Source organism: Neophocaena asiaeorientalis, unplaced genomic scaffold, assembly GCF_003031525.2.
Source record: "Neophocaena asiaeorientalis asiaeorientalis breed wild unplaced genomic scaffold, Neophocaena_asiaeorientalis_V1.1 scaffold132, whole genome shotgun sequence".
NCBI classification, from domain to species: Eukaryota; Metazoa; Chordata; class Mammalia; order Artiodactyla; family Phocoenidae; genus Neophocaena; species Neophocaena asiaeorientalis.
In genome coordinates, this window is record NW_020173393.1 from 2,814,892 (window position 1) to 2,834,920 (window position 20,029).

At 47.1% G+C, this 20,029-nt stretch overlaps 1 protein-coding gene across 1 annotated transcript; it reads right to left on the minus strand.

Annotated features, from left to right (window-relative positions):
- Positions 1-543: 543 nt before the first annotated feature.
- R3HDML (R3H domain containing like) lies at positions 544-9,205 on the minus strand. Its single transcript, XM_024746883.1, has 5 exons — positions 8,948-9,205; positions 5,873-5,991; positions 5,640-5,772; positions 4,404-4,519; positions 544-643 (listed from the first exon to the last, which is right to left on the minus strand). Exons 1-5 carry the CDS (start codon positions 9,203-9,205, stop codon positions 544-546), a joined length of 726 nt encoding a protein of 241 aa, XP_024602651.1.
- Between the last annotated feature and the right edge of the window lie 10,824 nt (positions 9,206-20,029).

Here is a 20,029-nt window from a genome sequence, read left to right on the forward strand (position 1 = left end):
CAGTTATTTTTTAAAAGCTTGGAGCTGAAATGGTCCCATCTTAGAGAGGGAGACCACACAGGTCCTCAAAGGCTGCCCAGAAGCTGGTTGGCTATTATTGGATGAATGAAGGTAGGTTTCAGGATAAAGATTATTTAATAAATACCTTTTATGGGATGGACAAAGGCTTGTGGATTTGAGGCCTGAGAGTCACAAAACTGTTGTCACTTCTCCTTCCAGCCCTGGCTCTGGGAGAACTGAGTCAATTAAAGATGGAGGCCTCTTTCCCGGAGGCCGGAGGAAAAAAAAAGATGTAACAGGCAAGAAGGAAGGCAAGCAGTTGTTTTCTTCCGGCACATGCTGGACATTTAGGAAATGGAATCAGCAGGGAAAATTCAGACTGGTGAAGTAAGCCCAACTCATGTCCTTTAAAAAAAAGTCGAAAAAAAAAAAATCGCTTGACCCGGTCTTTGGGAAGGGACTCTTGGAGGGTCAGGCTCAGCTGGAGCCCTGCCAGAGACCAGGGAAAATTCAGAACCACAGGAGCCTGTTGGATTTGAGGCCCTAGAAGCACATGTTGCTGTTGCAGCTGCCTTGGTAGCTGGGAGGGCAGGCAGAACATGGCCTCCCCTTCTTGTATGGCGCCTCGCCGATCCAGTTGCCCCTGGAAGAGAAGAGGTCCCAGGGAGGCGGGGTCGGGGGACAGTTACATGGAGCCACCTTCACAGAGGTTTCCAAATCTCAGCACTGCCACTGTCTGGCCCTGTGACCAAGTCACACCTGCAAGCCTCAATGTCTTCATCTGTAAAACCAATAGAAGACTTCCCTCCCACACAGGGATGCAGCAGCAGACCAAATAATGGAGCTATGTGCGCATGCCTCTAGCACCTCACCTGGCAGATAAGTGACTCCCCAGGACGTGCTGATTTTCTTATTCCTTCCACCCCACCCTCACCTCCCAGCACAAACACCCCCCTCCCTTCCCCAATGGGCAGATCTGAGTTCTGGTCCTGGATTCTGCCACCTGCCAGTTGGTGACAGAATAAACGACCTCATCTCTTGAGCCTTGATTTTGTCCTCTGAATAAAATAAATAAATGAAATGGTGCCCATAAAAATTATGTGAAAACACTTTGTAACTTATAAGGTGGTATGCAAATGAGAACTAGAATAATTAGATACTGAGTATAATTCCCTCATGGGGGACATGCCCATGAAGCCTCTTTGTGGCCACTGCTGTACATTTATTTCTTCAATGGCCTTATCCCAAATCCATCCTACCTGCTCCGGAGTTAATCCTCTCAATGAACCACAGCCTTTAGGGAGGAGGAGGGTAGAGAGCCATTGCTTTAAGGTTACAAATTTTCTCTTTGGAGTGATGAAAACATTTTGGAAATAGTGATTAATGCCACTGAGTTGTATACTTAAAAATGGTTGAAATGGCAAATTTTGTGTTACATATATTTTACCACGATTGAAAAAATGAATAACGTAATATACCCAAAACCCACTGAGTTGTACACTTCAAATGGGTAAGTTATATGGTATGTAAATTATATCTCAGTAAAGCTGTTTAAAAAAAGAGAACAAACCTTCATCGTAATCATTCTCCTGCTCAAGAACTTTTAGTGGCTCCCCATTGCCTGTGCAGGGGTTGGCAATGTAAAGGGACAGAGAGTAAATATTTTAGGCTTTGGAGGCCAAATGTCTTTATTGCATGAAAGCAGCCCTAGACAGTACGTAAACAAATATCGTAGCTCTGTTTCAATAAAACTTTATTTATGAAAATAGGCAGGAGGCCAGATTTGGGCTGTGGGCTGTAGTTTGCTGGCCCCTAGCTTATGAATCACGTCTACAGCTTTCAGTCAGGCCTTCCAGACCTGCTTATGAATCACGTCTACAGCTTTCAGTCAGGCCTTCCAGACCTGCTTATGAATCACGTCTACAGCTTTCAGTCAGGCCTTCCAGACCTGCTTATGAATCACGTCTACAGCTTTCAGTCAGGCCTTCCAGACTGCTCTAGCAGCAAGTGGATCCAGCTTACACACCTCATCTTTCCACAACTCGCTTCTCCATCCCAGCCCACAGACTTCTCTTTTCCCCCCCCTTTGTCTTCTCAAAGCCTAAAATCACTCCCCCAGTTCTTGCTAAGAGCTACCTAATAATCTCACCACTGGCCTGTAGTGTTAGTTACCTTTCAAGTCCCAGTGCCTTATTTTCTCACACAATAAACAAAACACTCCTTGTGGACAGAAATGGAATCTTTTTCCTCCAAAAGTGATTGTTGAATGACTGTAAGTAAAGTCAGCCAAAGTGCTTAGGAAAGTACGCATTTCTGGTTTCATATGGGTTCATTCATTCAACAAACACTTCCAGAACATCTAGTGGAAATCAGGACTTGTGCCAGATGCTGTGAGTCCACCATTTTCAAAAGGTGTTCCCGGAGTGAAAACATATGCATGTTTGTAAGTACACAAAAGATCTCCAGAAGGTTATGCAAGAAACTTACAGAGGGGAAGTGTGGGCAGGGGAGGGAGACAACATTCTGTGTTTACCTGTTTTCATACCCACTGAATTTTATAGCATGTACATCAGTATAAAATGTAATAAAATTTTAAACAATAATAAATAAATGTATCAAACGCTACCAGTTTTTCCAACAGGAGAAAAAAAAGGTGTTCCTGGAAGTCTGGGGGCAGGGAACGTGGGTGGTGGAGACACCAGGGGTGATGGAATAAAAGTCATTCTTTTTTTGTTTAATTTAACCACTTAGAAAAGAGTTCTGCTTAAAAGAACAAAGGTTTGAAATCACTGTAGTAAAAGGATACCAAAATGAATCAGGTCTATTTCCTGCCCTCAAAGAGTTTATAACCTAGTTATAATCCTGGCCACTATTTATTTAACATGTACTATGGGCAACTATGTACCAAGATCCTCTGTGAGCCAGGTAGCATTAGCCCTATTTTAAAAGAGGAGACTGAGATCCAAGGAGATGAAATGACTTATCCAAAGTCCTCAGTGTGTACACGGTAGAGCTGAGAACCAAACCCAGGTCTAGTAATAAGAGTAAGAGCCAACATGTATTCCAAAATTATTATGAGCCTGGGGACATTACCTGGCTCAGCTCACTTAATTCTCTCAACAATTCTATAAGTAGAAAGCATTTTACTCCCATTTTGTAGATGAAAAACAGGCATGGAGAAGTTGAATCACAAATCTGAACTCTGACAGTCTTGACTCCAGAGCCTAAAAATCTCAACAACTATATGGTTAATAGTCAATGTTTCAAAAATTCAATATGTCAGCAAACAAATTGGAACAGTTCCTTAAGCTGTGTGTGATGGAATTTGCTTTGTTGCATTTTTCCATATCTGATAAAGCTGGGCTGCATTATGACACTTTGTCAATAGATGTCTCCATCTAACAAATATCTTGACTTGAGAATCTGAGTTTGGGCTACCAATAACTTCCAGAACATCAGGATAGTACAGTAGATAGAATATGAAATCAAAAGACTTGTGTTTCAAACAGCTCTGCTACTTATTGGCTTTGTGACTTTTGGTAAATTACTTAACCTCTCTGATCCTCAATGTCTTAATCTGTAAAAAGGGTAAATATTTTCCCAGTGTCCTTCCCTTTTTCCTTCTTTCTCTCTTTCATCTCTTCAATGAGATAATAAGGGAAAAGTGTATTGTAAATGATCAAGAGCTACACGAGAGCAAAAGGCAGTTATGACTATGTAATCTTGAAACTCTGGATATCACGTTTACTTAGAATTTGTTCCCATTTGTGTATGAGAGTCTGTAATCTGTTTTGTATGAGAGTCTGTTGCAAGTTTGTATACTATACATTGGATGGGAACTCCCATCCCCCTTTCTCTGTGTTTCCAGGAGACTAGCATATGAAGACCACTCTTGACCTCTCTCTCACCAAGCTGACTGGAGAGTCTGGAAAAAGCAGTTGAGCATGTTCATTGCATCCTTCCTTTCTTTCCTATGGGACCTGCTTGCCTGTAGGGAGCATGTATTCTTGGTTGCTCTATTTCTTGTGGGACGCCTACAGGGGCTGGCACTGCACTTAGAAGAGGCCTATGGTTGGCCAATGTTGCCTGTCAATGGATACGAAGGTCTAATTCAACAGTGAGATATTTGCAAGCCCACTTGGCTGGCAGACCTAAGCCACACTCTCCACTGCTGGCTTCATCAGGGACACTGCTTATGCACCTGCCTTGGTCCACCGTCTATCTCCCAATCGATTCTGAAACTTGGGTAAAGAAAAAGGATTCTTGATTGACTCTAAAACCTGGTGTTCAGGTTATTTAGAACGGAGGAAAGCAGGGTGTCCTGTATGTGTTCCATTTCTGAGAATCCTGCCCACTCCACCTCAGGGTCCACCCTCCTGCCCCAGAGCCCCCTCTGCACTCACTTAATGGCGTAGTTGCAGACCAGGTACACAGCCTGGTGCCAGGTGCTGCCCAAGACATGGATGCTGCCACAGGTGTGGATGGCACAGCCCAGCCGATTGGAAGATGCCCACACCATCTGAGGAGGGACAAAGACAAAGGAGGCTGTGAGAAGGACTTGGGGCTGAAACGTTCTTGGGCTTGCTCTGTCAGGGTGGATGCATTAGATAAGGTTTTCCTGGGGGAGGCACCTGTCTCAGGGTGAGGGGACTAGAGGCATATTGTACTATAATGTTTCTCAAAATTTGTTCCAGTTATATATTGTTACCCAGTGTACCAACACACACACACACATACACACACACATACACACACCCTTACCCCTCCTCAAACAATTTGAACAAAAGTTTTACGAACCAATATTTAATCTTATCATACAGAATGATATATGCTAATATGTTCTATACCTTTCAATTAGATTTCTTTCTTTCTTTTTTTTCCCCCTAGTGACCAATGTTTGAAAATCATTGTCATGTTGGAAGTTAAAACACAAACTTTGGAGTTAAACAGCCTTGGATCAGAATCTCAATATCACTAGCTGTGTGACTTTGACCAAGTCACTTAACCACTCTGTGCCTGGTTTCTCCTTTGGTAAAATGGAGGTAATAATATTTCAGGGATGTCAGGAAGGACATTTGGTTTAGGCCTCACATTTCCTAGGGGGTCTCAAATTTCAGTTTTTGACATTTACTGCAAATGAGTCACAGAGAGCTTGGCAGGCCTGAAAGCAGACATTTTTCCTACCGTTGGAAACTTCTGGTCCTATTTCTTGCAACAATATACTGCATTGTATTTTTATGTATAATAAGTGGTAACAACTTCAATATTAGCACTCAAAATATACTACAATCTTTTGTAATCTTATTTGGCGTTTCTTTTTTTAAGACACAGGAGCCTTAGAAAATAAAAAAATACTAGAAAATGTTTGGACCTATTGAAATCAAAGTCAGTCTTGAACTGGTCAGACCACATATCTCCATTTTGGGGTCAAACAATATGGTCTGCCAACCTAAGACCCTCAAAACAAGATCCAGTTCAGCTCAATTCAATGTACTCACAGCTTTCCAGGAACAGGCTTGTTATGGAAAAGGAAGTCTGTTAAGGGCCTCTGTTTTATTTCTAATTGCTGTCCTACCACATTCACTTTCTTCTAAGAGGATTTGTTCTCTCATCAGCCCTACATCCCAACAAAGGTGTACCTGGGTATAGTGAGAGCACACAGGGCCACTGCAGCGCCAGGGGCAGCGCGGGGTACAGTCCTTAGGGGCCGGAAACAAGTAATGACGCTTCTCCTCAGACCAAGACTTCACGAGATCCACCACGGAGTGGTACCTGCAGAGGCGGAGAAGATAGAAGAAAAGTCACTCTGCCATCAGCGTGCTCAGTGACCTTGTTGAGTGATGGAGTGAAGGAAGGGCAGAGGTTCACTCACCGGCCAGAATGGATGGAGAGGTTCTGGCCCACGTATCTCAACAGCTGTGAGGGCCCGTGGGCCCAAATGCACTGGGTGGCCCAGGCTTCAGCGGACCTGGCCAGCCGCTCGTCCCAGACCTGGGAAAAAGAAAGGTCATGAAATTCCCCGGGGGAACAAACACCATCATTTCAACAGTGTCTAGAGATGCACGTATACATGGTACGTTGACTCCCCATCTCCTTTGGAACCCTGCAACAAATCCACTTGATAAGTTAGAACACTGAGGTTCAGAGAAGGCCTACGACTTCAAGGTCAACGGCAAGTCCATACCAGAGCCGAGATCCACACCTAGGTCTCTGACTCCTAGTCCAATGCCCTTTTTCCTTCACTGGACTTCAAGCTTGGGGCTCTCTGCTCCGAGCGGGGTCCCAGGGTATTGGCCTAGGAGTTCCCAGCAGTCCCTAGAAGTGACTCAGCCCAGAGTGGTGGGAAGAGAATGGATTTTTAATTTTATTTATTATATTTTTTTCAATGTGTTTATTTATTTATTTTTTTAAAGATTTAATTTTATTTATTTTTGGCTGCATTGGGTCTTTGTTGCTGCGTGCGAGCTTTCTATAGTCGCATCGAGTGGGAGCTACTCTTCCTTGCAGTGCACAGGCTTCTCATTGCGGTGGCTTCTCTTGTTGCGGAGCACGGGCTCTAGGCGCGTGGGCTTCAGTAGTTGTGGCGCTCGGGCTCAGTAGTTGTGGTCCACGAGATTAGTTGCTCCGCGGCATGTGGGATCTTAGTCCCCAGACCAGGGCTCGAACCCGTGTCCCTGCATTGGCAGGGAAGTCCCCAATGTGTTTATTTAAACATTAAAATTTTTTAATTCAAAAGGTTCTTTTTTTAATAGTGAAAACATGAACAAATTTAATATGTAAGATGTTTGAAGGAGGAAAAGTGGAGAGTCTTTCATCCCCATCCTACACTAGTCCCTCCAGCCACCCTGACCCTGGAGGCAACTGTCACTGTGAGTTTCTTGTGTCCTGTTCCAGAAATATTCTACACCTGTAAGTATATTATATATGCACGTATATATTTATATATGTAATTATATATCTTATATGGTATATACATGAAATAATTATATATTACATACATACAATAATTATATATATATGAATTTTTTTGACAAATGGCAAGACTCCAGACATTCTATTTGGCCCCTAGCTCTTTTCACTTAACCAGATGGGTTACCTTAATGATGATTCCACATCAGTACATAGAGAATACCGTCCTCATCCTTCGTAACAGCTTCTTAATTTTCCAATCTCTGAATGCTCCAACTTTTATAACTTGAAAACGCATCACTTCAAAAAAATATACTAGTTCCCTTCCACTCTGACTTCCTGGGATTCTGAGATATTATTCTTTTATTCGGTTCATCTGTTCATTCAGCAAATATTGAACAAGGACTCACAGTCTAACAAGGAAATGAGATGTGTTAAACAATCATTACAGTTGGCGGGTGTGAGAATGTGAAACGGGACCCGGTCTTTCTTGGAGCCAGAGGAGGGAAAGGGCTCATTAAGCAAGGGATGTTTAGCCAGATACTGGTCCTGTGGGCTGAAGATAGCTAGTGAAGCAATGGGGATCCCCAAAGAGGGGTCCAGACATCTGCCCAGAGATGTTGGACTCATCCATTTTTAGGGAAAGCAGAGGAATGTTTCCTTCGTGCCACAAAGGGGTGAACTGAGGTAGGGGCATGCAAACATCAAACCCACACTCACTGACACTCCTCGGGCCCCTAGTGAGCTGTCTAGCTCTCTCTGTCCTACAAAGCATGCAATAATTAAACACCTGTTGTGGGGAGGGCCTCGCACACAGGCTGGTGCTCAATAAATGTGTCATTGTTTGAAAACTAGAAGGCCTTCTACATGCCAGTCACCGTGTCAATCAATGGATGAGTCAGTTAATGAGCAAATAAATGGCTCCCCCGCCGCTAGCTGCCTGCCATTTGGGCTCCTATCCCCGCCCCTCCCAACACCTCATTGCGACCTGATGTCGTATTACACGAAAATTTCGTGGTTGATCTTTGTTTTCTATCATCCCCACTAAAATGGAAGCTCTGTGAGAGACGGGACCTTGTCCACCCTGTTCTCGGCAGCGTCCACGAGGCTTAGCGTGGTGCCTGGCTCCAAGCAGGAGCTGGTACGTAAGTGAGTGGACACGCTGCAAAGGTATAAACATTTGCAGGCTGTTGAGGGAGTAGGTATTTGTCTTAGAGGGGGCAGGCCAACAATCCCTTTGCCTAAAGAAATCTGCGGCTGGATTGGAAGCCTATCTCTCCAGGCTGGTTTGGGACAATGGTCCTGGGGGAGGGGCTGCGATAAAGAGAAAGGTTCCCTCCTCCCCTCCGGAGTCTGGCTTGTGGGGGGCTGGGGTGAGAGCCCCCCACCCTGCCTCTTTGAAGGAAGACATCCCAGCTGCCTCTGCTGGTCAGCTGCTGTTTCTCCTCAGCCTGAGAGACCCCCCCCCACTCCCACCCCAGGTACCAGACCCCATCTCTCCAAATTCTACCTCCACAGGCTTGCTGAGGACAGTTTGGGTGTGTCCATCAAACCCCTGGGGCAAAGAGACAATGGCAGGGAAACTCCAGCCACCCGCCCCCTGCGGCTCCCTGGCTGGAAGCCAGAATTCTTGGAAAAGGTATTGTGTTAGTTAAGACAGCTTTAGTAGCTGGCAGACCTGGGATGCAATCCCACCTGGGTGACCTTCAGCAAACTAATTCTCTGCATCTTGATTTCTTTATTTGGAAAATGGAGATAATTCCCACCTTGAAGGAAGAGGGTTACACATAAGTGCCTGGCGCACAGGAGATGCTCCATAAGTCACAGTCCTCTGCTCCTGCCTGCAGAAAGGACTTATATAACCACCTTAGTTTTCTCATCTGTAAAATGGGCAGACGAATTCCTGCCCATTCCACAGGGCCCAGATGCCCAGATACTAGCTAGTGAGGCCAGGCTCGTGAATGGTCCAGTCTTTCCAGGGCACACTAAGTGGACTGGCGTTTGCTGGGGGAGGCACTGGGAGGGCATGGGAACTCACCATATACTCCATGTTGGCGGCAGGTGGGTGCACACTGGCCCGGATGTGGTTGTGATAATCCAATAAGGCACTCATGTCCCGGGCAGAGATGTGGCGCTTCCGCCGGTACCGGGGCACTCCCAGGCCAGTCAGGGGTCGCACAGCTGTGCCCTCGGTCTGGGCCAGTGCCAGGGTGGCATTGGGCATCAAGGTGTTCATTGTCTGGCCTGCCCAGAAGAGCAGGCCTGCCAGGCCCACGGTGCCAGGCAGCAGGGGCATAGCTGGCTGGAAGGGTCACACGTCTGGCCTTGTGCAGTCAGAGCCGGCTGCCTGGAGGGGGTGGTCATGAGGGCACAAAACCCTGAGTGCTCTCCAGCATTACCACCCCAGAGGACGCTATCTACTGGGAACTTGGCAAAGACCTCCTGACTCGGCTCTCATACAGGGGCGCAACACCCCATTCTTCCCACCCCAGTGGACTAAGTGGATGGGGCAATGGGAAGAAATGCCCAGATAGTGGCTAAATCTGGACCAGGCCCTGGGGTGAGATGACGCTGCCACTTCAAAGCCAGGGTTTTGTTCCACCAGCCCAGGAGGCAGACCCCAGTCCTCCCCAGCATGGACACCCTCTTCACCAATCTTACTGGAAGTGGGCTCCGTTGGTGCCCTCAGAGGGGCAGCGCCCACCTTTCCCAAGGTACAGTGCAGGGCACTCTTGTCCCTGGGTTGCTGCAATTTCGGGATTGAGAGCAAGACAGAAAGGAGCAGAAAGAAAGTAAAATGAGAAACAGAAAAGAAAATGAGGGAGAAGAAAAGGTGATTGACAAAAAGAGATACAGAGAAAAGGCATGGAAGAAAGAAAAAGGTAGATACAAGAGAGAATGAGAGACAATGACGGGGGCAAAAAGAGAAAAAACATGGGAGAGACAGAAAGAGAGGTAGAACGAGAGAAAGGGGAAAAACAGAACAGAAAAAAATGGAGAGAAAAGAGAAGAGAGCAAGAGAGAGGCATCTGGAGACGAGGCACCAGGCTCTCCAGGGGCGCGTACCCAGGATGGGCAGCCCAGGCGGGTGGCAGGAGGCGGCTGAGGAGGCAGAGAACCGCTGCAGACACCCTGGCCCGCCTGGCAGCACAGCGACTTTAAAGGTCCCCCAGGAGGTGATGGCATCTGACGTTCCAGCTCCACAGCCCCCTCCCCTTCCAGCGGGGCCAGACTTGGCCAGGAGGCTCCGCCTGCCGGTCTGTGGGCTTTTCTCTCCCGCCCTCTCTCCTCTGCTGTTCCACCTGGAATGCACAGGGCTGGGGCTGAACCGCTGGTCAGGACCGGGATGCAGTCATGGCAGGGATTCCAGGACAAAATACCACCTCCCCTCCGGAGACCCCAGATCCAGAGGCTACTCTCTGCCTTCCAGACCCCAACATATTATGGCCATCTTGCACCCAGAGAGTATTTTCTGACTGTTTTCCCCACAAAGCCCTCCAGCCCCAGAGTTGGCAGTTTTCGTATAGCCTCATCTAATGAGCCTGGCTGAGCTTGACACACGTGCTCAGCCAACCCTCAGAAGCAGATACGATCGCTCTCCATTTTACAGATGAAGAACTGGTCCCCAAAGAGGTGAAGGAGCAGCCCAAAGTCAAGCCAGCCCGTCTGCAGTGGAGCCAGGATTCAAATCCAAGTCTGACCCCAGGGTCCTGCTAGTATGTAAAAAGGACGGCATTTCTGTAACCAAACCAAATTTAGATGCATAGGGAAAAAAACCCTATGGGAATATTCCCCGCGATGCCACTCAAACAGCGCCATGCAGCCTAATTAGTTAAGCCCATGGATCTGGGTTCGAATCTCCATTATTTTGTTTTTGGGTTTTTTTTTGTTGTTCTTTTTTAAAAAATGCTTTTTAAAATTTCTTTTTATGCTCACTAACTGGGTGTCCTTGGGCAGATTACTTAACCATTTGTACCCTATCTGTAAACTGGGAGAAGAAATGGTACCTACCTTATAGCACTGGTGCCGGGATTAGATGAACTCACATTGGTGGAGCACTGAGTGTTGCTCTTTAAGTGTGTGTGCACGCGCACGTGCTTGTGTGTACATGTGTACTTATGAGAGTGTGTTTGTTATAGGTGTGCAAGCACACGTGGACATACACATAAACATGAGGGCTCGTGTGTCACATGTAGGCGTACAGATACATACATGACCATGCAGATGCCTGTACCTGTGTGTACTCACACGAGTATGCATGTGCTTGTATGTTATAAGTGTGCAAGCACACACGTGCAAGGGCATGCTTATGATGGTTTCTATGTCGCATGCATGTGTGCATAGATACATGCATGAACATGCAGGTGTGTGTGTGTGTGTGTGTGTGTGTGTGTGTGTTGACAGAGCCCCTTTGGTCTCTGAATTGCTGTACTTCGGTGTTGAGAGTTTCATTTTCTCTTCTCTGATTACTTGTATTCTCCACAAATAACAAGTGATGCTTTTGCGATGGGAATGGACAGATTTACAAGAAAGATGTTACATAAAAAAAACCCAAAGTTGAAGCATTGTAATCCTTCAGCCTCCTCTTCCAGAGACCTTGGAGAATTCCCAGGCAGACCCCAGTCTCCGGGTGCCAAGCAGAGCCCTGGCCCAGGTGGCGATGCAGGGCTGGGGGCTGGGACTGGGCTACTGATGTGGGGTCCTCCCCAGACACATGGAACTCCTGCCTCAGGCAGCTGCCCGACCTCAGCCTTGGCGGCCCAGACAGTGCCTGCTGCCAAAGCACACACCTTCACGCTGGAGCAGCTTCCCCCGGCCCAGGCTGACTGCTGGATGCTGGGAAAGTGGGGCAGACAGAGGCAGTGGGGACTGGGAGCTGCTGACCCTGACCTCTACACAGCTTTCTCATCACCCCAGAAGGACAAAGAGGCACCGGCTCCAATCTAGCCCTTCTCTGCCTCCAGTATGCTGGGCGTCCTGGGGCAAGTCCCTATCCTTCTCTGGGCCATTGAAGTAACTGGACTGAGGGCTTTTCTGCCTGTGGTGGGCTGGGATCCACGACCTACCAGAGGGAGCTCTGCAGCCCAGAGGAGGCAGAAACAAACGGCTTTGGCACTAACGACCCAGGAGCGTCCCGATGATGCCCCGCTTTCTCAGAACACTTCGTACGGACCTCTCCCATGTCCCCGGCACTTGCAATGGTCCAGAGCATTACATCCATGACTCACTTGGTCCTCACAGCTGCCTGTGAGGCCGCAATCCCGCCCGTGGACAGATGGGGACACAGAGCCTCAGTGATTTGTCCTAGGGCCTGGAGTTTGTCTGGTAAATAGGGTTCTGGCAGTGAACATTCTCGCCCACTTACAGCATGCACACGCATCCACCGTGCACACACCACACACACATGTACACACTCACACACGCATACCCTCCTCCCACGAATCACAGAGACAGCTGGCTTCCCTAGCCCCCAGATCCTTTCTGATAGATGCCCTCAGGTGCCCTTGCATAAATATACAGAAACCCACCCTTTACACATTTAATCTTATTAACATATATAAGCTGTATTTGTTCTTATCTCGGTGCTCTGAACCGTTTCAGGCACTTTACCTGGAATGAGGCCATTCAATCTTCAGAACAACACCATCAGGTCGGTACTATCATTGTCATCATAACCATTTTTCTATACTTGAGGAAACAGGCACACAGAGGTGAGTTGTTGGCCGCAGTGGGTGGCAGAAGTGGGGTGGGCCAAGCTGGTCCCATTGCCTCTCCACAGAGACAGACAGACAGACAGACATCTGAGGAAGGCACAGCCTCACAGTCCAACCACATATACAAAATCACCATCTCTTACCCCATGCGTTCACACATCCAGGGAAACCCAGAAAATCGCACTGGTGGCAAACACACAGCGACACCCCTGGCCGCTCCACCAGGTAGGACCTTCCCTGCTGTCCTCTTTGACTAAGCCTGTTCCCAGGTTCACTTCGGCAGGCTGCCTGTGGATAAAAATGTTAGGGGTGGAGGCGGGAAATAATCTGGGATGGCCCAGATTAATGCCCTGGGCTGGGATCTCATTTCGGGGTAAGAACTTTTCTCACCCCTGGAGAATCTCACACTGGATTCAGCTATTGCTTCATCCTTACCTCTACTGGAATTCTCTCTGGTCTTGGGCAAGTGAAGAGGAAATTCTTCTAGATAGCAGTAGTATTTGAGGCAGTATATCTCAGTGACTAACACTGCTGGCTTTGGATCCAGACAGCCTAGGTTCATGGCTTACTAGCTGTGTGACCGTGAGCAAGTTACTTAACCTTTCTGTGCCTTGTTTTCTCATCTATAAAATAGGGCTGCCTCGTGGCATTGTTTTGAGGATTCAGTGAATTAATACACTTAACACAAAGCCTGAGTAAGCAGTCAATAAATGTTAGTTATAATAATAGCTAAAAATAATGACAATAACAATAGCAGTTAACATTTATTTAGCACATACTATGTGCCAGGCACTAAATATTGTAAGGGTATGATCTCATATAAGTTTATATAAGTTTATTTAGCACATACTATGTGCCAGGCACTAAATATTGTAAGGGTATGATCTCATATAAGTTTATATAAGTTTATTTAGCACATACTATGTGCCAGGCACTAAATATTGTAAGGGTATGATCTCATATAAGTTTATATAAGTTTATTTAGCACATACTATGTGCCAGGCACTAAATATTGTAAGGGTATGATCTCATATAAGTTTTGCTCCAGTTTTATGGATTAGGTATCAGGATCTCCATTCAACAGACGAGGAAGTGGAAACTCAGAGAGGTTAAGTACCTCACCCAAGTTCCCACAGCTAGTTCCAGTGAAAACTGGATTCCAATGCCAGGTCTCTGATTCTTATCCCAGTATTCTTTTCACCCAGTAAAGTTGCTTTTAAGAACAACCTGTGCTGTTCTTATCAGAACAGCACAGGGAATATAGCCAATATTTTATAATAACTATAAATGGAGTATAACCTTTATAAATTGCGAATCACTATATTGTACACCTGTAACTTATATAATATTGTACATCAAATATAATTTAAAAAGAGAGATTAAAAAAAAAAAGAAGAAACTGTGGGGCAGGAGCCTGGTGCTTGAGCAAGGAGGCTGAGAAAGTTGGAAGGCCCGTAGAGATCTTCAGGGTCACCCCTTCATTTGCCAGTTGAGAAAGAGGTTCAGAGTGGGTGAGTGACTTGTCCAAGGTCAAACAGCAACTGGCAGACTCAGAACTGCAACCCAGATCTATGTCACTCCAAATACAAACAAGGGAGTGAAGGAGCTGGAGGGAGGAGTACACATGTGAAAAATAATAGTGGTGATCCAGACTCTTCAAAGCTCTTCAGGACTTCTCTGGTGGTGCAGTGGTTAAGAATCCGCCTGCCAATGCAGGGGACGCGGGTTCGAGCCCTGGTCCAGGAAGATCCCACATGCCGCGGCGCAACTAAGCCTGTGTTCCACAACTACTGAGCCTGTGTTCTAGAGCCCGCAAGCCACAACTACTGAACCCGCGTGCCACAACTACTGAAGCCTGCGTGCCTAGAGCCCGTGCTTCGCAACAAGAGAAGCCACCGCAATGAGAAGCCCGCGCACCGCAACGAAGAGTAGCCCCCGCTCACCGCAACTAGAGAAAGCCCGCGAGCAGCAACGAAGACCCAATGCAGCCCAAAATAAATAAACGTATTAAAAAGACCAAAAAAAAAAAAAAAAACTCTTCAGTCAAATGCTCCAGACCCTTCCAAAACATAATGGAGGAGGAAATCAGTAGAGACTCAAAAGATATACATTTTTTATATATGGGTAAATTTTTTTATGGACTTGACTGTTTAGAGATGCACACTTGGGTGATAAAACTAAAAAGAGACACAGAAATACTATAAAAGTCAAGCTGTGATTGGGGTGGAACATTTAAGGGGCTTCTATTTCTTGATCTAACTGGTGGTTACAAGTGGTTTGCCTTATTGGGTCCCACGTTTGTTTTATGTGACTTTCTGTATTTATGCTTTATTTTGCAATAAGAAGGCTTTTAAAAAAATAACAGCTGTGGTAATTTATACCGTCGTACCTTCCATCTGTTACCACCATAACCCTGCATGAGGATTTTAACCTTCTTTCAACAGTTAAGGATGTGAGGTTCAAAAAAGGAGGCAACTTCCTCACAGTCACCCAGCAAATAACTCTCAGAGCCAGCCCTGCGGTTGGTGTGTCTCTGCAGCACTGCAGTGGCTGGGCTGCGGGTGGTGAGTGGTTCCTGATCCAGCAATGGGGAGTTGGAGAGATCTCACAACAGATTCAGAGACACCGACTCCTCGGAAGATAAATAAAGCACACCCAGAAGCACTTTTGAGCTCCCAGGTCTGACTCCTGCTCTCTCTGCATCCAATAAGCCATGTCACCTCTTTGGCAGGTTACCCAGAAGGAGGCAGGATGGTCTAGTAGTGGGCAAGGACCAGAGCTATGGCATTGGACCCTGCTCTGGGTGACCCAAGGCAAGTCGTGAGCCCTCCCTGAGCCTCAGTTTCCTCATCTGTATAATGGGAACAAGAAACAGGCGCTACATTATGTGGCTGTTATGATAAATTCGGTGAGATATGGGAAGTGTCAGCACACAAAGCAGGTTTGTTTAGTGTTAGCTACTAACCTCCCCAAGCAAACACTGTGTGACTCCATTGACAAGGTACTCAGGAGCAGGCAAAACTAATTTACAGTGGTGAAAGTCAGAGCAGTGGCTACTTTGAGGGGTGCTGACTGAGGGAGGGGCATGAGGAAGTTCTAACTGAGGGTGCTGTATCTTTTATATTTTGATCCAAGTGGTGATTACATGGGTGCATGTATATAAAAATTCATCTAGCTGTACACTTAAGATTTGGGCACTTTAAGTTATACCTTAATAAAAATTTAGAGTTATAGATGGTTTTAAAAGTCTTGGTTTAATTTAAAAGGGTTCTTTCAACAAGTATCAAATTAAAGTCTTACATAAGAAAAAACACACACACCAACAGAAATATCCCATTTTTTGTCTCCCTGACACACACTTTCTACCCAATACACATAAATATTCTCCCCAGTACACCCACTAAAACCCCCAACACTGTACACACATAGCCAAAGACCCCAACGTCAACACAAACAGAAGTCACAGCCCAATAGAGCAGACATGACTGCACTCCCACTCAACCCACAGCACCTCCATCTATAAATATAGATGCTCTTCCACTCTGGGTGCGTGGAAACATACCTTACATGCAAACACACAGAGGCACACATAAACCAAACCCATAAACCAAACTGACTTGGGGAGATTCGTGAATCTTGGCCCACCACTTCCTCACCATAGGACCTAGGGCACGTCATGTACTTTCTCTGAGCCTCAGTTTCCTGATCTGTGAAATGAGCCCAATAAGATCTTCTCACACGAAATGAAATAAAATAAAAAAGAAGACCATGAGCAGACAAGCTTATTGAGGGAAGGAGCTGTGTGACTGGTCTCTGTAACCTCGATGACTCACATCATGTCATTATTAGTAAACTTGCATGTGTTGTCAATTCTCACCAGATTAATCTTAGATTTGATACAATCCCAATGAAAATTCCAGCCAAGTTTTTAGAGGAAATTGGCAAGCTGATTCTAACCTTCATGTGGGAGAGCCATGGCCCAAGAATTTTCAAGATACTCCATTAGTCACAGTATTAGTAATATGTGATGATTAAGCAGAAAACAGAACAATGGAGGGAGGGTGAAGCTGGGACATAGGGGAGAGTCGAGAGGGACGGCAGTACACGGAAAGGGGACAGCATGGGCAAAGGCTCTGAGGCTGGAGGGCATTTGGTTCATTTGCAGAACTGAGAAATGACAGGTTAGGGAAGACTAGAAGGGACAGAAGTGTAAGAGGTGGTCCAGAGATGGGAGCAGAGGTGCGCAGAGACCATTTTTGCAGCCTGGAGACCTTGAACGCCACACCAGCTGCAGAGCTGGTGAGGACCTCAGATTCTCCTTTGCTTTGCCCTGTGCCCAGTCCTGTTGCCCTACTGGGGGTAGGGGATGGCAGATGGGAGGGAGCAAGGAAAGTAGACCATGGCTGAGCCCTTCAGGGAGATGAAAGCGCCTCACCCCAGGGTGACCTCCTAGGAGCTGATTTCCCATGGACCCCCAGAACCCCAAAACCAGAGGGATGTTCCTGAGGGGTCCCTCTCCGTCCTCTGCCCCCCAGTAAGCATTCTGACCCAGGGAGCCCCTCATCCTCCTGGGTGTCAGAGAGGACTAGCCCCCTTCCAAAAAGGCCAGGTGAAGGGGAGTACCTGGAGGGTGGGGCTGACCCGGTGCGCTTAACCCCGAGGGGGCGCCCAGTGCTCCTGTGCCCTGGCCCAGCCATCCCGGCCCAAGGCCGCCCGGGGTCAAGGCCGTACCCTCCGGGGCCGGCGGCTGGAGGACTGGGAAATCCACCTCTCCGTCCAGCCCGGACAGCAGCAAGGCCAGGTGTGGCCACGGAATTTGCTGTGTCGCCGGTCTGCGCAGCTGGAGCGGAAAAGCCTCAGCGTCAGCGCCCCATCTTCGCCACCGTTCAGGCCCCGCATTCCTGCCCCGGGCGCCAAGTGAGGGCTGGCGGCCACATCCAGAGGCCCAACCCGAAGAATTCGACAGGGCGGGGGCGGCTAGGGACCCGTGGAGCCTCTGGAAATCCTCACTGCTCGGAGGCATGAGAACTGAGCCAGACGTCCCATCTGTTCAGTGGGGATGGTGACACTAGGCCTTGTCTATTTCGTAAGCTATGAGCCGCCAAAGATTAGCATCTTTATTCTAGAGGTGATCATCTATTGTGTGCCTACTGTGTGCCTGATACCCGGCAAATAATGTTTCCCTTACTTGTCTGGGCAACAAAGCTGGCCGGGTACCATTCTCATTTTTCAGGGGAGAGAGAAATGACTAGTTATACAGGCAATAAACTCTGAGTTTAGAGTTGAACCCATATCTGTCTGACTGTATTCTTCACCAACATACTACATGACCTCTACACCCTGTCAACTGTAAACTTTGCAGAGCGTTGTGACTAGGTGGTCGTTATTTCAGCAGGCAGGTGAGGTCAGACCTGGGAGGCAGTATGGGCCAGTGATTAAGGTTTTTGCCCCTGGGGTACACCAACCCTAGTTTGAATCCAAGCTCTGCTGGATTGCTAGCTGTGTGACCTTGGCTAAGTTTCTTAGCCTCTCTGTGCCTCAGCGTTTCCATCTGTAGACTGGAGTGATCACAGTACCTACCTGTGTGGTTGTTGTGAGAAGCAAGAGAGTCAAGTACAGTAAAGCACTTAGCACAGTGCCTGGCACCTGGTGAAGGCTCAGTATGTTATAAATCAATGCTACTTCCATAAAAAAACAAAAACAAACAAAACAACTAGCTAAATGTTTAAACTAGAAAAAGAAAATTCATGTTTAACTCTGGTTTAAGAATAGGGGCATTAAATTATTATGTAGGTGCATCTGGATTCTGTGCTATGCTTTGGTGAGAAAGACTGCAAAAACAAAAACAACTTGCTCTTCCCAGAACCTAGACATTTTATTCACAGTTTGGTGTTCCTTTTTTTAAAAAAATACCATTTCTTAAATTGTGAAATATAACAAATGTACAAGATTTATAAAATACAAATTATAGTTTAATGAATTTTTTTTTTTTTGCGGTACGCGGGCCTTTCACCGCTGTGGCCTCTCCCGTTGTGGAGCACAGGCTCCGGACGTGCAGGCTCAGTGGCCATGGCTCACGGGCCCAGCCACTCCGCGGCATGTGAGCTCCTCCCGGAACCGGGGCACGAACCCGTGTCCCCTGCATCAGCAGGCGGACTCTCAACCACGGCGCCCGCAGGGAAGCCCCTAATGAATATTTTTAAAGCAAACATCTCTGTGACTATCCCCAGATAAAGAACACTGCCTAACACCTGCAAAACCCTCTGATCCCATGCCCTCTAAACCCTATCAACTGTTAGGGTTAGAGTTACCCTCTGTCCTACAGGTAACTGCTGTACTGACACTGGGGTATTCATTTCCTTGCTTTTTTCTTCTTCTAACTTTACCAATGCTCGTTCGGGGAAAAAAAAAAAAAAAAAGCCAGCCCCCTCCTTCCAAGCCTCAGCCCTGTGACTGCTTCAGAGAGGAGGGTCTGGGGTTTGTAGCACTCAGCGGCCAGAGGAGAAAGCAGGAAGGTACTCGGGGTCCCTGGCCCCTCCTGCCACTCTCCCTGTGGCCTGAAGATGAGCAAAGCCAAATCCCTGCCCTGCTGCACCAGCCCTTCTGACCCTGTACCCAAATGGGCCCAGAGGATGGGCAGCCTGGGCTTGTGTGTGCTGGGGGCACAGCCAGTGTATATAACCCCCTCCCAGTTTGGCAGGCGGGCAGCCTGGCCTCTGGCAGCTGCTGGCTTTGCTCCGCTGCCTCACCCTAGGGAGTGGCTAGCCATCCCCTCCGGCCGGCAAGAGAGGTGGCCAGAGGTTCAGAATGGGGGAGGCATTGCAGAGGGGAGCTCAGAGAGAAGGAAGTTGTGCTGGAGATGAATACTTCTGCTCTCTGGCTAGGAAATGTGGCCAAAGAGGGCTGCCTGCTGGGAGGATTATTGGGCTGCGATGGCCCTTCCCGCCAAAGCGGGAATGAATTATTTCATGCACACCAGCCAACAAAAAAGCACCTGCTGGTTGCCTTTCCTGGAATGACCGCTTCCCACTGTTCCTCTGGCCACCCTCTAGCCAGTCCTTCCAATCTCAGCTTAGACAGAAATCATCTCTTCCACGAACTCTTCTCTGACCCTTCCCTGATCCTACGGGGTCCTCTTCTCATGGCCCCATACATCTTCTCCTTAACCCGTTATCATTCTACCGCGGCATCTTGCAAGGCCTTATGGACCAGAAACCCCTTTCACAGCGATTTAAAATCTTGGGAACCCCTTACTAGTAAAAAAAAAATTTTTTAATTCCATAATTATTATTTTCTGCTCTTTCTCTTCTGTTTATAAGGAAGCAATTTAAATTTTAAAATCATTTTCTTTCATCAGCATATTAATAATTATTCTTTTTTTTTTTTTTTTTTTTTTTTTGTGGAGC